This window comes from Argiope bruennichi, chromosome X2 (genome assembly GCF_947563725.1).
Source record: "Argiope bruennichi chromosome X2, qqArgBrue1.1, whole genome shotgun sequence".
NCBI classification, from domain to species: Eukaryota; Metazoa; Arthropoda; class Arachnida; order Araneae; family Araneidae; genus Argiope; species Argiope bruennichi.
In genome coordinates this window covers 114,610,249-114,626,687 of record NC_079163.1, presented here as the reverse complement: position 1 = coordinate 114,626,687, position 16,439 = coordinate 114,610,249, and the positions used below count along the sequence as shown (strand labels likewise).

Sequence of the window (16,439 nt, the reverse complement as noted above, 5' to 3'; positions counted from 1 at the left end):
ATGCATTTATTATTCTGATCTGTAAAAAATAATTGTCTGATAAATGTATGAACCAAATTTTATAAATACAGCTCTTTGCTATTTTTGAGCTATCGTGTTCACGGGCATATAAACAGACAGACTTCCGTTTGATGGATTTCGTTCAAATTATGGTGAACACCTATAAATTCAATTTTAAGGCTATGTATTAAATTTCATAACTTTTTCTCAATGCATTTTTTAGTTGTGTTTGCATGCATATGGACAGATAGAGTAACAATGCGACTGATTTTGTCTAAATCTTGATTCCAATCTACAAATTTGATATTAAAACTATACACAAAATGTCATCGCTTTCGCCGAATGTGTATATGAATTACTGTATGATTGTGTGACAAAGAGACATAATTCCAAAAATATGTTTCTGAAAATATGTTCAGGGAAATCTGAATTGTGGCCATTTGTTCAAATCTACGGTTGCTCTTTGTAAACTCCAAACACGAGTAAGTAAATAAAAAAAAACTTTCAAGTTTAATTGCTTTTTCACTCTAAAAGAAGAAATTTAAATATAATTAAATTAGGTCACTGATAACGCCTTTTAAATGAAATCTTAAGTACCGGGTGTCCCATAAATTTGTAAATACTTTTAAAAATTCCTAAAAATTGAAGGAATGAGTATATTTTAATGCAGTTTGCTAAACTGTTATTCTCATGAGGGGGGATTTTTTTTTCATACAAAAAAAAAAAAAAAGTTCAAAAATTTGTCGATAGAGGGCGCTAAACACTAGCAAAACATATAATTCTACGGGGAAAATACTTTTATTTGCATGCAAGCTATTGTTTACATGCGTATCACACCAGTACTACAGTACTTGTTCTATGTGTCCGCCATCACCACAAATAACAGTTTGGAAGCGGGAGACAACACTGGTAACTGCATCATACGGCATATCCGGATGAATGCATGAGATTTCGTGGCGAATGGCTTCCTTTAGCTGCACTAACGAAGTTGGCCTATGGCGGTACACCCGAGACTTAAGGCAACCCCATAGCCAAAAATCAAGGGGTGTTAAATCTGGTGAGCGTGGGGGCCATTCATGTGTAAAGTGACTGCAGATTATCCGTTCTTCAGTAAAAGTTCTTCTCAAAAATGCCTTCACTTCGGTGTCGATGTGAGGAGGTGCCCCGTCTTGCATGAATGTCACTGTGTCAAGGACATCGTGTTCCAATAAGGACGGTATCACTTCCTTCTGTAACATTTCCAAGTAACTTATTCCATTAACTGAACATGTCTTCCATCCTGCTTTTTTACAGGGCGTTTCAAAGAAAAAAGGGCCTACAATAATGGATGCAGTGAAACCACACCAAACAGTAACCCGTGGTGAATGCAGGGGCTTCTCAGTGTAAGCATGTGGATTCTCATGTGCCCATATTCTACAGTTATGGGTATTAACTGCTCCATGCAAAGCAAAAAGAGCCTCATCTGTCCACAATATTTTCAGCAGCCATCGTGGATCATCTTCAATTTTCGCCAAAGCCCAATTTGAGAATTCCAATCTCTTAGCTGTATCATTTGGTAAGAGCTGATGTAGCGATTGCAATTTGTATGGGTACAATTGCAATAGACCATGAAGGATACGGTACACCGAAGTCTTTGGTATACCAGTTATTCGTGCCACTTCTCTTGCGCTACTGACTGCACTTGTAGACTGCTCCCTTAGCGTGTCCATTTGCGAAGAGACATCGGGGGTACGGACTGTTGTTAAACGAGGTGCACCACTGCGTGGCCGATGGCACAAACTTCCAGTTTCTTCGAAATGGCGTACTAGGGAAACAAGTCCAGCAGGAGTGATCGGACCTGAACCTTTCTTCAATCTTTTCTGGGTCCTAAACTTTCGTAAGGCTTCAGCCGCCGATTCGTTGCTAACATAAAACAACTTTACCAATAGTGCTTTATCCACCAGTGTCAACATCTTAATACAAACCTTTTGCAAACCTTTAAAAATGATGTGTCAATCGCTCACTCTGCCTTTCATAAGACTTTAATTTGCATATTTCCACTGATTTGCTTGTGTGCAGCGCCCTCTATTTACAAATTTTTGAATTATTATTTTTTTTCTGTATCAAAAAAAAATCCCCCTTCATGAGAATAATAGTTTCGCAAACCGCATTCAAATATATCCAGTCCTTCAATTTTTATGAATTTTTAAAGTATTTACAAATTTGTGGGACACTCGGTATATTTTCAATGTAAAAATTTCATTGGTATGTTATCAAATTTATTCAATTCAGACTATATACTGCTGGATAGTATTTAATAAACTTTGAAAGTTTCTAATGTTTTGTTTCAGTTTTACCATCAAACTATCATCATAATGAACGATTAATTTCGCAGCATTATTTTAATGGAAAATCAAATAATACAAAACATTTATTATAAAAGTATGTTTTGTCAGACTAAGAACTTCAAAACAAACTTTGAAATGTTATTATTGAAATGGAATATTGTATATTTAAATAAAAATATTGAGAGGTTAACTAATTGTTATTTCCCATTTTATCAGAATTTTATTTTTACAATTCCTGAGTTTGATTAACAATTTCATAATAACAATTCTTTTTATTAAAAGAGTAAATAAAAATTAAAATGTCAACGTCAAATAATCATTTGTAATAAAAATCGTATTAAAATACTCATCGAGAAGTAGTTCAAAGTGACCCTTGTGAACTTAAGAATTGCCTCTAAGGGTGTTTGGCACACACTTGTACTTTAATACGTAATCTTAGCAGCATAATGGAAACAACTGATTTCACATATGTCAACTACAATTCCAGCTTTCCAAATGCTTAACTCCAATGATCTATAAATAGAAAAGACAAAATTTGAATATAATTGGTCACTCTAGAGCAAATAAAATACAGGAAGTAACATTCCAGGGTACCTTCTGCCGAAAATATATTAAATATTGCATAATGAGTATTCTTGTCACATGAAGACTGAAATCAAGTTTCATTTGTATAAAGAAACAAATATTTCCTTCGTCGATGAGTCATCGCAACTGACATATTTTACTTTTAGTTTTGTTTTCTCATATTTGATCTTGTTTAATAATTATTACTTACATAATTTTCGGTGCAGTATATAATATAAAAATATATTTAAACTTTCTATCCACTTAATTATGAAATAATAATTTTGAAGTGAAGATAATTAAAAATCTTAATGATTTAGTTTATTTCTTGTTCGTTTGATAATTTTCTTAGTACACATACGCATCTTTTTCGTTTTCGAGTTATCGTGTGAAACTTCAAGGTGGCGCTTTCCATTCTGCTTTCACCGGAACCAGAACTGTGTAACCAGTGGGTGTATCTTTAACCTATCTGAATTCTGTCTACTATCAAATGGCGGCATTATATTATTTCTGACTTAAAATTCTGAAAATATTATTAAATTCTATAGCTAGGACAGTTCTTTTATAACACAAAGTTTGTAAGTATAATATTTGACTCATATATTGCTGTGCTCTTCTCACGTTGATTCGAAGTCCATTGACACACGAACAGTTTTTTTTCCGGCATTTTGTAATATTTTTCGTTATAATTTTGTCCTTTCATAATATTTCTTTATGGTAATTGAATTTTATCAAAGTAATAATTCTATATTTCTAAAAACATTTGTTTTAAGGTAAAATCCAACGGATAACATGTATCATGTCAGAATAGTCAATCTTTATTTTGTTTTCCTTTGGGAACTTCGTTTTCAAAACTCGTCGCTTCTTGCCACGTATAAATAAATGAGCTTAAATTGACAAAATCAAACTAAAAATCGTGTTTTTTGCTTTTAATTTTTTTTCAAGTTAACGTGTTTTTTTTTTCCATCGATCGATGAATAATTGGTTTCCCCACCTCATGCTTTATCGATGCATTTGTGGCTTATTTTGTTTAGAATATTGTTGTGTGTTATGTTTATGTATATTTTAGAAATTTCTAGTGGCCTGGTCATTTTTCAGTTATTGTATTTGAAGAATAGTGTAAGATTGTTTCATTTTGCGGTCAATCATCTGTGACTGCTAAATTTTCAATTCCTAATTGCATCCTAATTTTATTGTTTCATTTAGATATTTCATTTGCAGCTTAGTATTTAAAATTATCAATTTACAATGCTTTGAATATTACTTGCAAAAAGTTAAAGGTAATTAAAGCATTTCAACCACTTCAAAGTAAAAAAAAAAAAAAAAAGTCAGCTGGTGGTGCTTTCTGAGTACTTGATATACTCAGTTTAATTTAAATGTGCATAAATCATCTTTTGATTATTGTATCAGAAATTTCAATTCTGCTTGTTTATCAATTTTCTGTAATTCAGAGATTTATTCTTCATATTCTTGGGAATTATTTAGTACTATTCATTGAGACTCATTTTTCTTTGAAATCTTTTAGGATTATTCAATACTTTGTGGAGGGAATTATCTATATGATTATAAATATGGTTATGGTTATTATATTTTATATAAAAGCTTGTTTATTGGACCTTTTACATGATTGTTCATTTAGTTTATTGAAAAGTAAAGTGAAAATTGTGTATAAATATTTTTTAACTGTAATGTTAAATTCCTCAAAATAAAAATTTCATTTAAAAGGCTGTATTCATATAATTTTAGTGTGATTTATGCTTGCATGTCTTAAATTTTTTTAGTAAAGTATAAAAATGAAATTAAAGCAGTCAGCTGAATCTCTTCATCAAATCAGCACTTCTTAAAATTATAGCTTCTGTAATGAAACAAATATTTTAAATTTGTGTTTAGGTATTATATTTCATAAAAAGTATTTAAAAAAACATTCACTTATTCTTATGAGTTTTTCTTTGTGAAAATTTTTGTCAAATAAAATAAAATTTTAAGTTATAAGCCTTCTTATTTTTCGATGACTAAATTTTTTAGTCATCTAGGATCTTAAATTTTTTAGTCTTATTCATGGACGGTAGAGAAAATAGCTAGTTTTTGTTTTTTAATTTATAATCTTATGCAGTATTCATTGGAAAGCTGGATCTTCAGTTAGTAAAAATAACATAGTTTGTTTGAGGAATGTAAAATTAGTTTAAACTCATATATCATATTACGTAATCAAACTATGAAAGAAAAAAAATTATTTGGATTGAAAGAAAAAAAATTGAACTTTATTAATCTTTTTTTTTTTTAGATTTGATTTTAGATCTGTTTTTAACTTGTCTTGAATGTGTGCTAGAGACTAATTTCTAAAATCATTGTCAAGTTTTCTATATTTACAAATTATTTTAAGAATATTTCCTTAAGAAAATAAAATTAAGTATTAAATTATTTTTAAAAAAATTAGTTTAATTTTGGTGGCATTTGTGACATAAATTTTTTCTTGATTTTATTTAATAACCTTATTGTTATTTTATTGTAGGCAAAATAAAATTATGCATCAAAATTCCTAAAGAATTAAAGTTTCATTGGTTAATATAGAAATCATTTTAAGAATTAAAAAGATGATTGGTTGTAGAATTTGATTTACTTTTTGCAACTATTTGTTTAATCCTGATTTTAATCTGTTAATTTTTAATCCTGATGTGTATTAAATTGTAGCTTGTATATTTTTTACAGTCTGCTGTTAATTTTTTAAATCATGACTTTGAAGAAATATTAGAGATGCAAGCCAATCATTTTTAAAAGCATCAGATTTTTCGTATTCATTTCTATATATTTTAATTTAAAAATTTAGGAATGTTTTTAAGGTCATTAGAATTTGTCATTTGAAATATTCTGATATCTTCGGTTTGATAGAAAAAATTTTAACTGAAAGATTCAAAGTAAAATTACTACCTATATATAAAAATGTAGCTTTAAGATATAGTGAACTGTTGTAGTCAATTTTTGAAAAGTGAAAGGTTCCAAGCATTATATTTAATCTAATTTATTTGATTTAATATAAATTTGCCCTTTAATTTAATGTGTATTTGCTTTTTCTTATAATGTAAAAATGATTTTTAATTGGTGATATTTTAATCATCTAAACATTATAATTCATAAAATTACTAATATTATTTTACTAGTACAAGTTTCTTTTACTATCTATATCAAATGTCAGGTTGTCACAAAGTAACAAAGGTTTGGTGAAGAACGCAACAAATGTCTATTTTTGCTGCAAATAGATGTCACTTTCTTGTTATATTTTTTATAAATCTGAATTTAATTCTGTGATAATTTAGAGCTATAATTTTCTAAATAAAATAATTGTTCTTAAAAAAATGTTATGAAAAATGTGAGGTATTCCTTTTATTTATCAAGATTTTATTAATATAAGGAACTAATTTGCTCATAATTAATATTTTTCTTTTATTTACTTGATCTTAAGTCATCTTGTTCTAAGAATGTAATTTTTTTTTTGATTATAAAGTCAATACTGTTATATATGAGATGTTTAACAAATGGGTGTATATTCGTGTTAAATTTGAGAAAATTAAGAAATGTTATTCTTGCATCTTTTTGAAATTGAGGAGAAAAAGTTTAAAGGCCTGTTTTGCTACGAAAAGATAGTATTTGTGGATTACATTTTGATCAAAGTTTAATAAAATGAATCTTTAAATGATTAAAATAAAGTTTTATAATTAAAATTTTATTAAACTTTATTTTAAATTTTATTAAGTATTTATAAATTGATTTTGAATTTCGGAAGAATTATAAAATTAGACTAATTTAGTTATTTTTTGCCTGATAAAACGTTGAATTAAAATTGTTTGCAACAGTAACAACTAAGATGATGATAAATGTTATTATACAATGAATGAATGAATGCAATGAATGAAGCAAAATTATTAGTTTCGATACATTTTATTGAAGCAAACTTTTAAAAGTTTCTTAGAATAAGAAGAATAGTGGATAAATGAAAGCATTCTTAGAATTATCAAAAAAAGAAAAAATATAAAATTTGAAATTGAAATAAAAAGATGAACATGATTATTAGCTCATAAGATGCTTATTTATAAGATGTAAAATTTGTCAATTTTTCTAATAGATTTTAATATTTTGATTAAAACATTATGTTTAAGAAAATCTGAAATTAACCACAACAATATTATAATGTACTATAATTACGTTTTTTTTTAATTTTTAGCTGTGGTGCATTTGACTAAATAACCATGCCTGCTGTAAGAGGAGAAGGAATGCGTGGCCTTGCCGTTTTTATTTCAGATATCAGAAACTGTAAGTTTGTTTTTTATGGAAATTTTTAAGAATTGTTATTAAATCTAATTTATTAAAAATTTAATTTAAATTTATAAACAGCCATTTATATCTTTATTAGAATATTTGTTTTTCTGGATTTTTTCAGCATATTCAGTATAGGAAGTATGATCTTTCTATATGTGTGATCTTATTGAAATTTTAAAAGGATGGATATACCATTCATATTGTAACTAATGTTATTCTAGGAAGTTGATATAAATTTCTTACTGGATTTTTCTAAATCATTTTATTTTGCAATATTCGTTTTTTCCTTTTATTGAAGGAAGAGTTCATGTTTTAAATTTTTTATTGTAAAAGTAATGACATTTTTTTTTCATTTCAGGTAAAAGTAAAGAAGCTGAAATCAAAAGAATAAATAAAGAATTGGCCAATATCAGATCAAAATTCAAAGGTTAGTATGAAACTATTTTGTAAACTGTTTAAGTACTTAGATTTGATATATTTTTCTATTGAAATGCATGTTTTTATAGGAGATAGAGCATTAGATGGATACCAGAAAAAGAAATACGTTTGCAAGCTTTTATTTATATTCTTATTGGGACATGATATTGACTTTGGTCATATGGAAGCTGTTAATCTTCTGAGCTCAAATAAGTATTCTGAGAAACAAATTGTAAGCATTTAAATTTTCTAATGAATAATATAATATTCCATCATTGCTTAATTGGATATTATCAATTGGATATACCATCTAAATTTTTATTTTTTATTTTTCAGGGATATTTATTTATATCTGTACTGATGAATGCAAATAATGAACTGATGCGCTTGATTATCCAGTCAATTAAGAATGATCTTTCATCGCGTAATCCAATTCATGTTAACTTGGCTTTGCAGTGCATTGCCAATATTGGTAGCAGAGAAATGGCTGAAACATTTGGATCAGAAATCCCTAAATTGTTGGTTTCTGGGTTAGTGTTCTGAAATTTTTATATTTTGGACAAATGATGAAATTTTGCTGATTGTTTAGTCTTGGTAAGCTTTAAGTGATATTTGTTTTGTTATATTGAGTTTAAATTAATATTTTTTCTAGTGAAACAATAGATTTAGTAAAACAGAGTGCCGCTCTTTGCCTACTTCGTCTTTTGCGAACGATGCCAGAGATAATTCCTAGTGGGGAATGGACAACTCGCATCATTCATCTATTAAATGACCAGCATATGGTGAGCTTTTTAGTGATGTGAATTCCATGCAAATTTAAAAATTTACTCAACTTTTATTTGTATTGTTTTAGAGCTTCATTAGTGTAATCTAGTTTGATTTCCTGTATAGTGTACTCTTGATTAGATTTCAGAAAGAATTATTGTGAATTCAAAATGAGATGTAATAATTTTTCAATGAGCTTATTCCCATTTGTTATGGAATATGAACATGTTATTGTACATAATACAGTATTCATTATTGCGAAATATTGCCATTCTAATCCAAGTTTACAGTATTCTAATTTAGCTGAAACCAGGGCTTTTGAAATTTTTTTCTACTTTTAGGCATCATTGGAATAGGAAAAAATTTGGAACTCTCAAATTGAGTAATTCAGGATGGTAGCTCTTAAAAAAACTGTTTTTAAGCATCTTAAGTGTTTGATTTTGAGTCTTTACAAAGTGGTTAATTTTCTTGAGAAGTGCAATGAAAACTTTATTTCTTGTTTCTGCTGACATTGAATAAGATAAACCAGTCTTATAAGGGGGTGTTTACTGATTGTGTCAAAAAAAGAAATACAATAAAAGTGAAGAAATCCCAGACAGATATATGGCTCCCAACATGTAATAAAACAATGTTTAATGTCTTTTTCTTCACTCCCTATTTCTCCAACAATGTGCATTACCATTTTTTTGAAATACTGGAATGTTTCCCAAAGGGGCTGTAAGATATGTACTGTGGTAATTGTTGCAACTTGTAGAAGACTTGTAGATGAAATTAGAATTATTTGCTTGCAATTACTATGGCTGCTCATGAACATTGATAATGGATCTCAAAATAGCTATAAATCGTTTGATACATTGCTTGCAGGATATTTAACTTAATATAGTCTTTTAACCCTTTATCTACTGCATTATGAACTATTAAAAATTTCTTCATAAATATTGTTTTAGCTGCTATATTGATAATTAAAGAATATACAAGAAATCTCCCTGGTGCAAAATTTATTTTGTTAGAACTAATTAAAGTGTTAGTTAAAAGTACCATCATTACACTTTGCATAAGAAAGGTAGAAATTCACATTTGATGATAGTCATAAAAACAATTTTTTTTTCCATTTACGCACAAAAATATATTACAAGTTGAGCATTTTGAATGTGGTTTTTATTGAATATTTTTGAGTGCACAGAATTTGAAACATCCTCGATTCTACACAAATGTTGACCAACGGTATCTTCTATTTTCTAAACGAACATCATTAGAAACAAATTTCCTTTTCTTTTTTGTTCTCTTGACAGTATTAGTAAAAAATTAAAAAAAATCTATAATTGAAATCTATAAAAAATATTAAAACATATTGGTACACTAAACTTTCATAATTACATTATAGCAAACAAATACTATTGATAATTACATGGACAAAATGAAAACAATTCTTTCTCCAACACTACGTGTACTGGCGGTACTTATAAGTACCACCGAATAAGTCGACCGATAATCACATTACATAATTTTTTTGCTTATAATGATTGGGCAAATAATATTCTAAGACAATACAGAATGAATTTAAAAAAATACAACACTATCTTTGGTTTGATATTATATATTTATAGCAAAAGAAAGATGAGAGCGGCAATCCATACAAAATGGCAGCAAAAGAACACAATGTCCATTCAAAAATAACTTTCTTCCTCGCAAAATTCATCAGCCTAGAACAACTACTGTCATCTATCATGAAAAAGAGTTCAAAGACTGTTTCTAAAACGTACCATCAGAATATAAGTAACGGTTGTTGTGCTGTAAAGTTTTAAAGTGATTGGTACTTATAAGTACCGTCAGTAGATAAAGGGCTAAGTGACTACATTGGTGTTAATTTCCTATGATTAATCATACTTTTACATGATCATGTTCCTAAAATATATATAAAGCCATTAATTTCAGTGCATTTGAGGTTCTTTAAAATATGGTTCTCTTGAATTTATTCTTCTTTATTAACAGGGTGTAGTAACTTCTGCAGTAAGCTTAATTGATGCATTTGTAAAGAAAAATCCAGATGAGTACAAAGGATGTGTATCTCTTGCAGTCTCTAGACTTAGTCGAGTAAGTATTAAGGCCTCCTACACTGTAGATTTTTTAAAAAAATACAGAAATAAAATTTTCTTTTTCTATAATGGCTATAATATTAAAAGCTCTACTTATTGTAATTCTCTTGATAATTGTGTGTGTGTGTGTGTGTGTGTGTGTGTGTATGTGTATATATATATATATATATATATATATATATATATATATATATATAATATAATATAATATAATATAATATAATATAATATAATATAAGGTCTGCAAAATCTAATACTAGGTTGAGTTTTAAAATATATCCTTTGGTTTGTATCATTATTGGATGTGCAAACCCAAATTTCTATTTTGGCATCAAGCAACTGACTGATTTATCAGCATGTGAATAAACCTAAATAGGAATAAAAATTAGTTATGGAATTATAAATGTCATCTTTTATTTAGATTTTTTAATGCTGAATCGTAATGGCAAAGGTCAATGACATTGAGTCTGCAATTTCTTAAAATTTTTCTGTAAAAATGAGGTCTACAATTATTTTATATTTATACTGATTCATTAGAATCTATAGCTAATTTCTTTTTTCATTATTTTTATTTTGCATACGTTTTTACATTTCATTCTGTTAGTGGACCATAATTTATTTCATTCCGATTTTAATAATTACTTTTGATTTTAGTGTTCATGCACTTTATAGGGAAAATCTCTTTGTAAGAGAACAAAACATTTAATGTTATACAGGGTGTCCCCGAATTCATGTGCCAAATTTTAAGGATAGGTAAAATACATAAAAAGTTGCAGTTATTGCACAGCAATATGGGGTCGAAAATGAAAAGTTTAGTTGGAACGAATAAGTAAATACAAGCAAGGTGGGAAAATGCGGTATCGACGAGACTTCAATTGTTTCTTATAAGGATCTCATTGCAAAACTTTCAGTTGCTAATGCAAATGTTCATAAAACGTTTGGCATATTCGAAAGGGTACGCTAATCACTTGCTTGATGCTTCCGGGGCTGTAATGATGTTGACGGTGGCACATTTGTGCACTTACTGCAATATATCACCATTTTTTACTTTTTCTGTCGAAACTTTTCTTTTCCGGCCCCACATTGCTGTACAAAAAATGCTTCTTTATACTAATTTTACCTACCTTTTTAAAGTTTGGCCCATGAATTCAAGGATACCCTGTAAATTTCCAAAGTGTACTACACAATTTATTTCTCAAACACTTCGCCAGTATGCATGAGATTTTCTCTGATAACTTCATTAATTAATCTTTGGTAATCATATCTGAGATATTGTTAGCAGGATAACATCTCATCTAGATAGCCACATCTTCTAGTTATCTATAAAAGATGAACATTCGATCGATGCCTTTACTTTTTTAATGCTAGACTTTGATTTAGCTTTATATTTAATCTGTTTGTGCAGGTTTCCCACCTATATATATAATTGTTTAATAGATTTCATGGCCAACAATCAGTAATTTTGCATCTGAAATATTTATTGCCTTTATTAAAATTTATTTTGCATCTATTTGCTTTTATCTTTGGAATTCATCGTCTGTTGCAATTTTCCTGAAATTTTAGAAGTCTGCATGACTTTAATTAACTGTAGTAAATTCTAAATTTCATTTTGAGACAAAAATATAATGGGTAATATTACAATTTTTATAATTATATTGGCTACAAAATCTGTGTATTGTATGCAGGCATTCTTTTTTTTCCTTTTTTTTTTTTTTTTTTTTTTCCCTCAATTGCTCTTTCCCCGTTAATCTACTCTTTTTCAAGAATTCCTGTAAGTTTGTAACTCTCTTCTTAAAGTAGAGGATTTTGAAATTGTATCTGCTACTGAATATAACTTTTTGTGCTTTCAAACGGTAATGCAAATTGAAATAAAACTTAAAGATAAACAAGGTGCATGATATTTTAAAGGGAAAGTTTTATTTCTAATTTGCATGTGCTTTAGTATAAATTCAAAATTGTTCCTCGTTTCTAACAGGGTTACCACACCACCGGAAGAACCGGGAAAACACAGGGAATTTGAAAATCGTCTAAACAGAGAAAATGCAGGAAAATTTTCATAAAAACCCTCGAAAATACAGGGAATTTTAAATAATTTTTTTCAATCTAAAAATACCTATCTCTAAAGATTGCAAGAATAAAAAGATCGCAAGAATAAGATGTAACTTCCTAAAATGAAACAATATCATTCGCGATTCTGTAATGCGGAAACTCACTATTTTTCTACTCTCTCCTCGTTTTTTTTTCTGTGTAGATCAGTTCAGTTTCGATTTGCGATACAGTTGTTCTTTTCCATAAGATTCCCGATTTGCAGCTAATGAACATGCGCAAGATTTCTGTAACTGCGTCAAAGGCTAGAATACATTTCTCTGGCGGAAATAACAGCATGGTGGTGTTAAGTCTACCATATTTGAGTTATTTTAATGGTTTATTATTTGAGGAACTGTGAGCTAATTTAAAATAGATTAGATAATTTTTTTTTCAACCAATGAACTGCTCAAAAACGATATTTAATACGAATTGGATGGAATAAGTCAATCCTGATTTTGCTGAATTGGTTCGAGAAGTTTCTCAATTCATTTATTTCGTGCTGCTCGCTTTGTAAGAAGATTAAGTAATATGGGGGGGGGGGAAGCAATAACAAGGCATTCTAAAAGAGGGAAACTCTTTGACTGCGTGTCAGTTCAAAAGAGTCATCATTTATGTTGGACTACATCAGTTTATCTACAGCCCCGCTCCGACGGCCCATGCGCACCTTTAGTCCGGCGCATTTTTCCCTCTTTCCCCTCACTTGGGGGTTTCCCGGGGCACTTTTATGTTCATTTTACAGTTTGCGGGAAGCTACCGATCGATGTCCACAGATGAGTGTTCCTACAATGGGTCAGATGGCAGATTTACGACCATATCGTAAAGGCAACGAGCCTACGGAACGGGGCTTACGAGTAATGCATTAAAAGATGACACAGCAAATATGAGGCAAATTTAATGCCCGAAAATTCTCGATTTTGAACTTTTTAGTTCAAGCACAATCATGTAAAGCTGAATTTTTATTCAAGCCGAGTTCTTAATTGCTGGCATTTTCCCTCTGTAGATTGTGACTGCTTCATACACAGACCTTCAAGACTATACTTATTATTTTGTCCCTGCTCCTTGGCTGTCTGTTAAACTATTACGCCTTCTGCAGAACTACCCTCCACCAGGTAATTTAATTTCTGGAAATTTGGCATTTTTTAGTCTTTTAAATTTACATGTTAAATGATAAATGTAGAACTTAATTATTGCATTTTATAAGATAAAATTTTATATTTACTAAAATATGAAATCTTTTGCCATGCATCTGTTTATATATTTTTTATTTTTTAAATACTTATATCTTAGATATAGTCACTGTCACTAAATCTTTTTAAGAATTTCAAAGTATTGTTTTATTTCAGAGGATGCTGGTGTTAGAGGTCGCTTGACTGAGTGCCTTGAAACTATTCTGAATAAAGCTCAGGAACCCCCTAAGTCTAAAAAAGTTCAACATTCCAATGCTAAAAATGCTGTGCTGTTTGAAGCTATAAGCTTAATAATTCATATGGATAGGTATAGTTTAATATATTTTTTTAAATTATGGTTTATATTGATATATTTTAAAGAATGCTTTTAAATTTCTGAGATTGAGAATGCTAATTTTTAGATTTCTATTTCAGTTTGCATAAGGTTAATGTTCAAAAAAATGTTCATTTGGCTCTTCTGTCCTAATAATATATTGTTATGGATTTTCACCGCCGGGTTCTTATGATAGTGGGTGTATGGTGTGAAAGCACAATCAGCAGGCCTCGGTAGATAACAACGTTTATTTACACGAGTACACAAAGACGACAAATATTTACAGCAGAACCGAACACAGGACAGGACAGCACAGCGCATTACAGCCTGTAGTAATCGTCCACAGCACACGTAGCGGCCAGACAGAATCCAGCAGGCGAGGGGATTCTCGGAGCTTCGCTCTACGGTCTCTCCAACGGCTGAACTTCTCGCTTTAGCTGCCGACTCATTACCTGCTACTACACAAAAGATACGATTTTGCTTCCACAGTAGACAACAGGATTTGGTACACAGCAGTTCCTCTCTCGGTCCACACTCAGCTGTTTCTTCTCTATCCTCTCAAAGACTCATTACTTGTCGACGACTCCGACTACAATTCACGACGATGACTCTTGACCACTCACACAGCTTGAGAGTGCCGGCCTTTTATAGTCCCCGGGAGGCGGGACTATTAGCTTCTAAACCAATCAGGCGTATCTCGGTTCCTCATGGACGGATCGACAAAATTCTCAGTTTCGAGCATTATCCATTTTGTCGCCAAGCTCTGGGACCACTGGCTCGGCATCCGTCAGCATCCAATACAGAAAACTGCAAATCAGTCTTTCTTATGATGGCACTATTCGTGCTGGGAAGCAAAATTACGTGTTTGTAACAATATGCTACATGATATTACAGTTGATAAGGTCTTGCATTATTGTAATACACTGTGCATTTGTTTGCAGGCGAAATTGTGTAATAGGTTTATGCAATTTGAGATTATATTATTTCCTGTCGGGCTTTCGCCAAGACTCATCGGCGCCGTTTTGCAAATATCTAATGAGCTCCTTTATGCAGTGGCGATATTGGGGAAGAATGACTTATTGGAAAACTTAGGAATGAAGTTTTACTGATATAAAAATATATAAAATCGGGAATATTCTTTAACACTATCATATTCATTACTTTTAATTTTATAATGTGTTAACATTTTGTGCTGTTTTAAATATATTCAAACACATTTATTGAAAATTTAATTATAAAGAAATTATTTATTTATAAATTATTTTATTTACATATAAAACTGACATTGCAAGCAATTACGAATAATACAGTAAACACATCTAATACCAAATATATTTCTTAATGCTATAATTAGAGGCAAATTTACAGTTGTAATACATTAGCTATACATTTTTCAAATATTTAAAGAGAGGCATTATGTAGGAATCTTATCTGTTGAAGTGTATTATTCAGTTATTTCATGAAATGGTATCATATTGTACAAAATTAGAGATTTAATGTTTTTATGGTGCTTGCAATGGCAATTACATGTCTAGTGACAGTTTGATTTTGCACTGGTTTTAAGTTTCCTATTTGACACCAAACTTGATTTCATTTACATTTCCTTCTTCATATTAAATGAAGTTATCCTACAAAACCTTTTCCAAATATTTGGCAGCTCCATTAATTACCTAAGCGAAGCATTAAGTGCCCCTATAAGAGTATTCAGTAAATTGATCTTAAACTTTCCTACGATGATTTGTTTACATTTGATTGTTGCCATTCAACAATAAAATAAGACCAATTTCTGTATTATATATGTTAGCATATATAACAAAATTAAACAATAATTTAATTAAACAATTAAGCAAAATAATTTCAATAATTGGTTGGAGTGAAATTATATAACTTCAACATTTAAGGCTTTGTTTTTAACAAATCGTTTTTAATTAAATCTATAATTTTCGTATATTAATGCTTTCAAGAGAAATTGCAAGATTAGTTTACCTCTTTCTTTTTCCCCGTTGTAGATTTTGGCTAATTTTAATAATTTGAGTTTTAAAAATGTCTGCTGTAAAAGTGCATGAAGCAATACAAATATTAAAAAATAAGTAAATTTAAATGTTGATAATGATAAAATAGCCTAAAATTTCAGTCGGTGAATTTCTCCAGAATTTCGCAAAATCTGCAATTTATATTTAAGCTCTATTCTATTAATATTTTTTTCAGTTTATGCTTCTTCCAACTTTTGACATAAATTTATCTGTTTTGTTCAGAGTATTTGACATCAGAAATATTCCACAAAAATTGGAAAACATTTGAATGGGGAGGTAGATTGAACCTTCACTTAAAAATGATATCGCAACATCTAACATTACCCCCCCCCCAA

The 16,439-nt window shown here is 29.7% G+C and overlaps 1 protein-coding gene across 1 annotated transcript in view; it reads left to right on the top strand.

Moving 5' to 3' along the window:
• The first annotated feature begins 3,255 nt into the window (after positions 1 to 3,255).
• The window catches only part of LOC129961098 (AP-2 complex subunit alpha-2-like), a 29,424-nt gene continuing 16,240 nt past the window's right edge, over positions 3,256 to 16,439 (top strand). Inside the window, exons 1-9 of the mRNA XM_056074919.1 lie at positions 3,256 to 3,469; positions 7,111 to 7,199; positions 7,564 to 7,632; positions 7,712 to 7,854; positions 7,959 to 8,152; positions 8,275 to 8,404; positions 10,380 to 10,481; positions 13,572 to 13,680; positions 13,915 to 14,065. Of these exons, the coding sequence (XP_055930894.1) occupies positions 7,136 to 7,199; positions 7,564 to 7,632; positions 7,712 to 7,854; positions 7,959 to 8,152; positions 8,275 to 8,404; positions 10,380 to 10,481; positions 13,572 to 13,680; positions 13,915 to 14,065 (962 nt within the window). The 5' untranslated portion in view covers positions 3,256 to 3,469; positions 7,111 to 7,135. The remainder of the gene's footprint in view (positions 3,470 to 7,110; positions 7,200 to 7,563; positions 7,633 to 7,711; positions 7,855 to 7,958; positions 8,153 to 8,274; positions 8,405 to 10,379; positions 10,482 to 13,571; positions 13,681 to 13,914; positions 14,066 to 16,439) is intronic.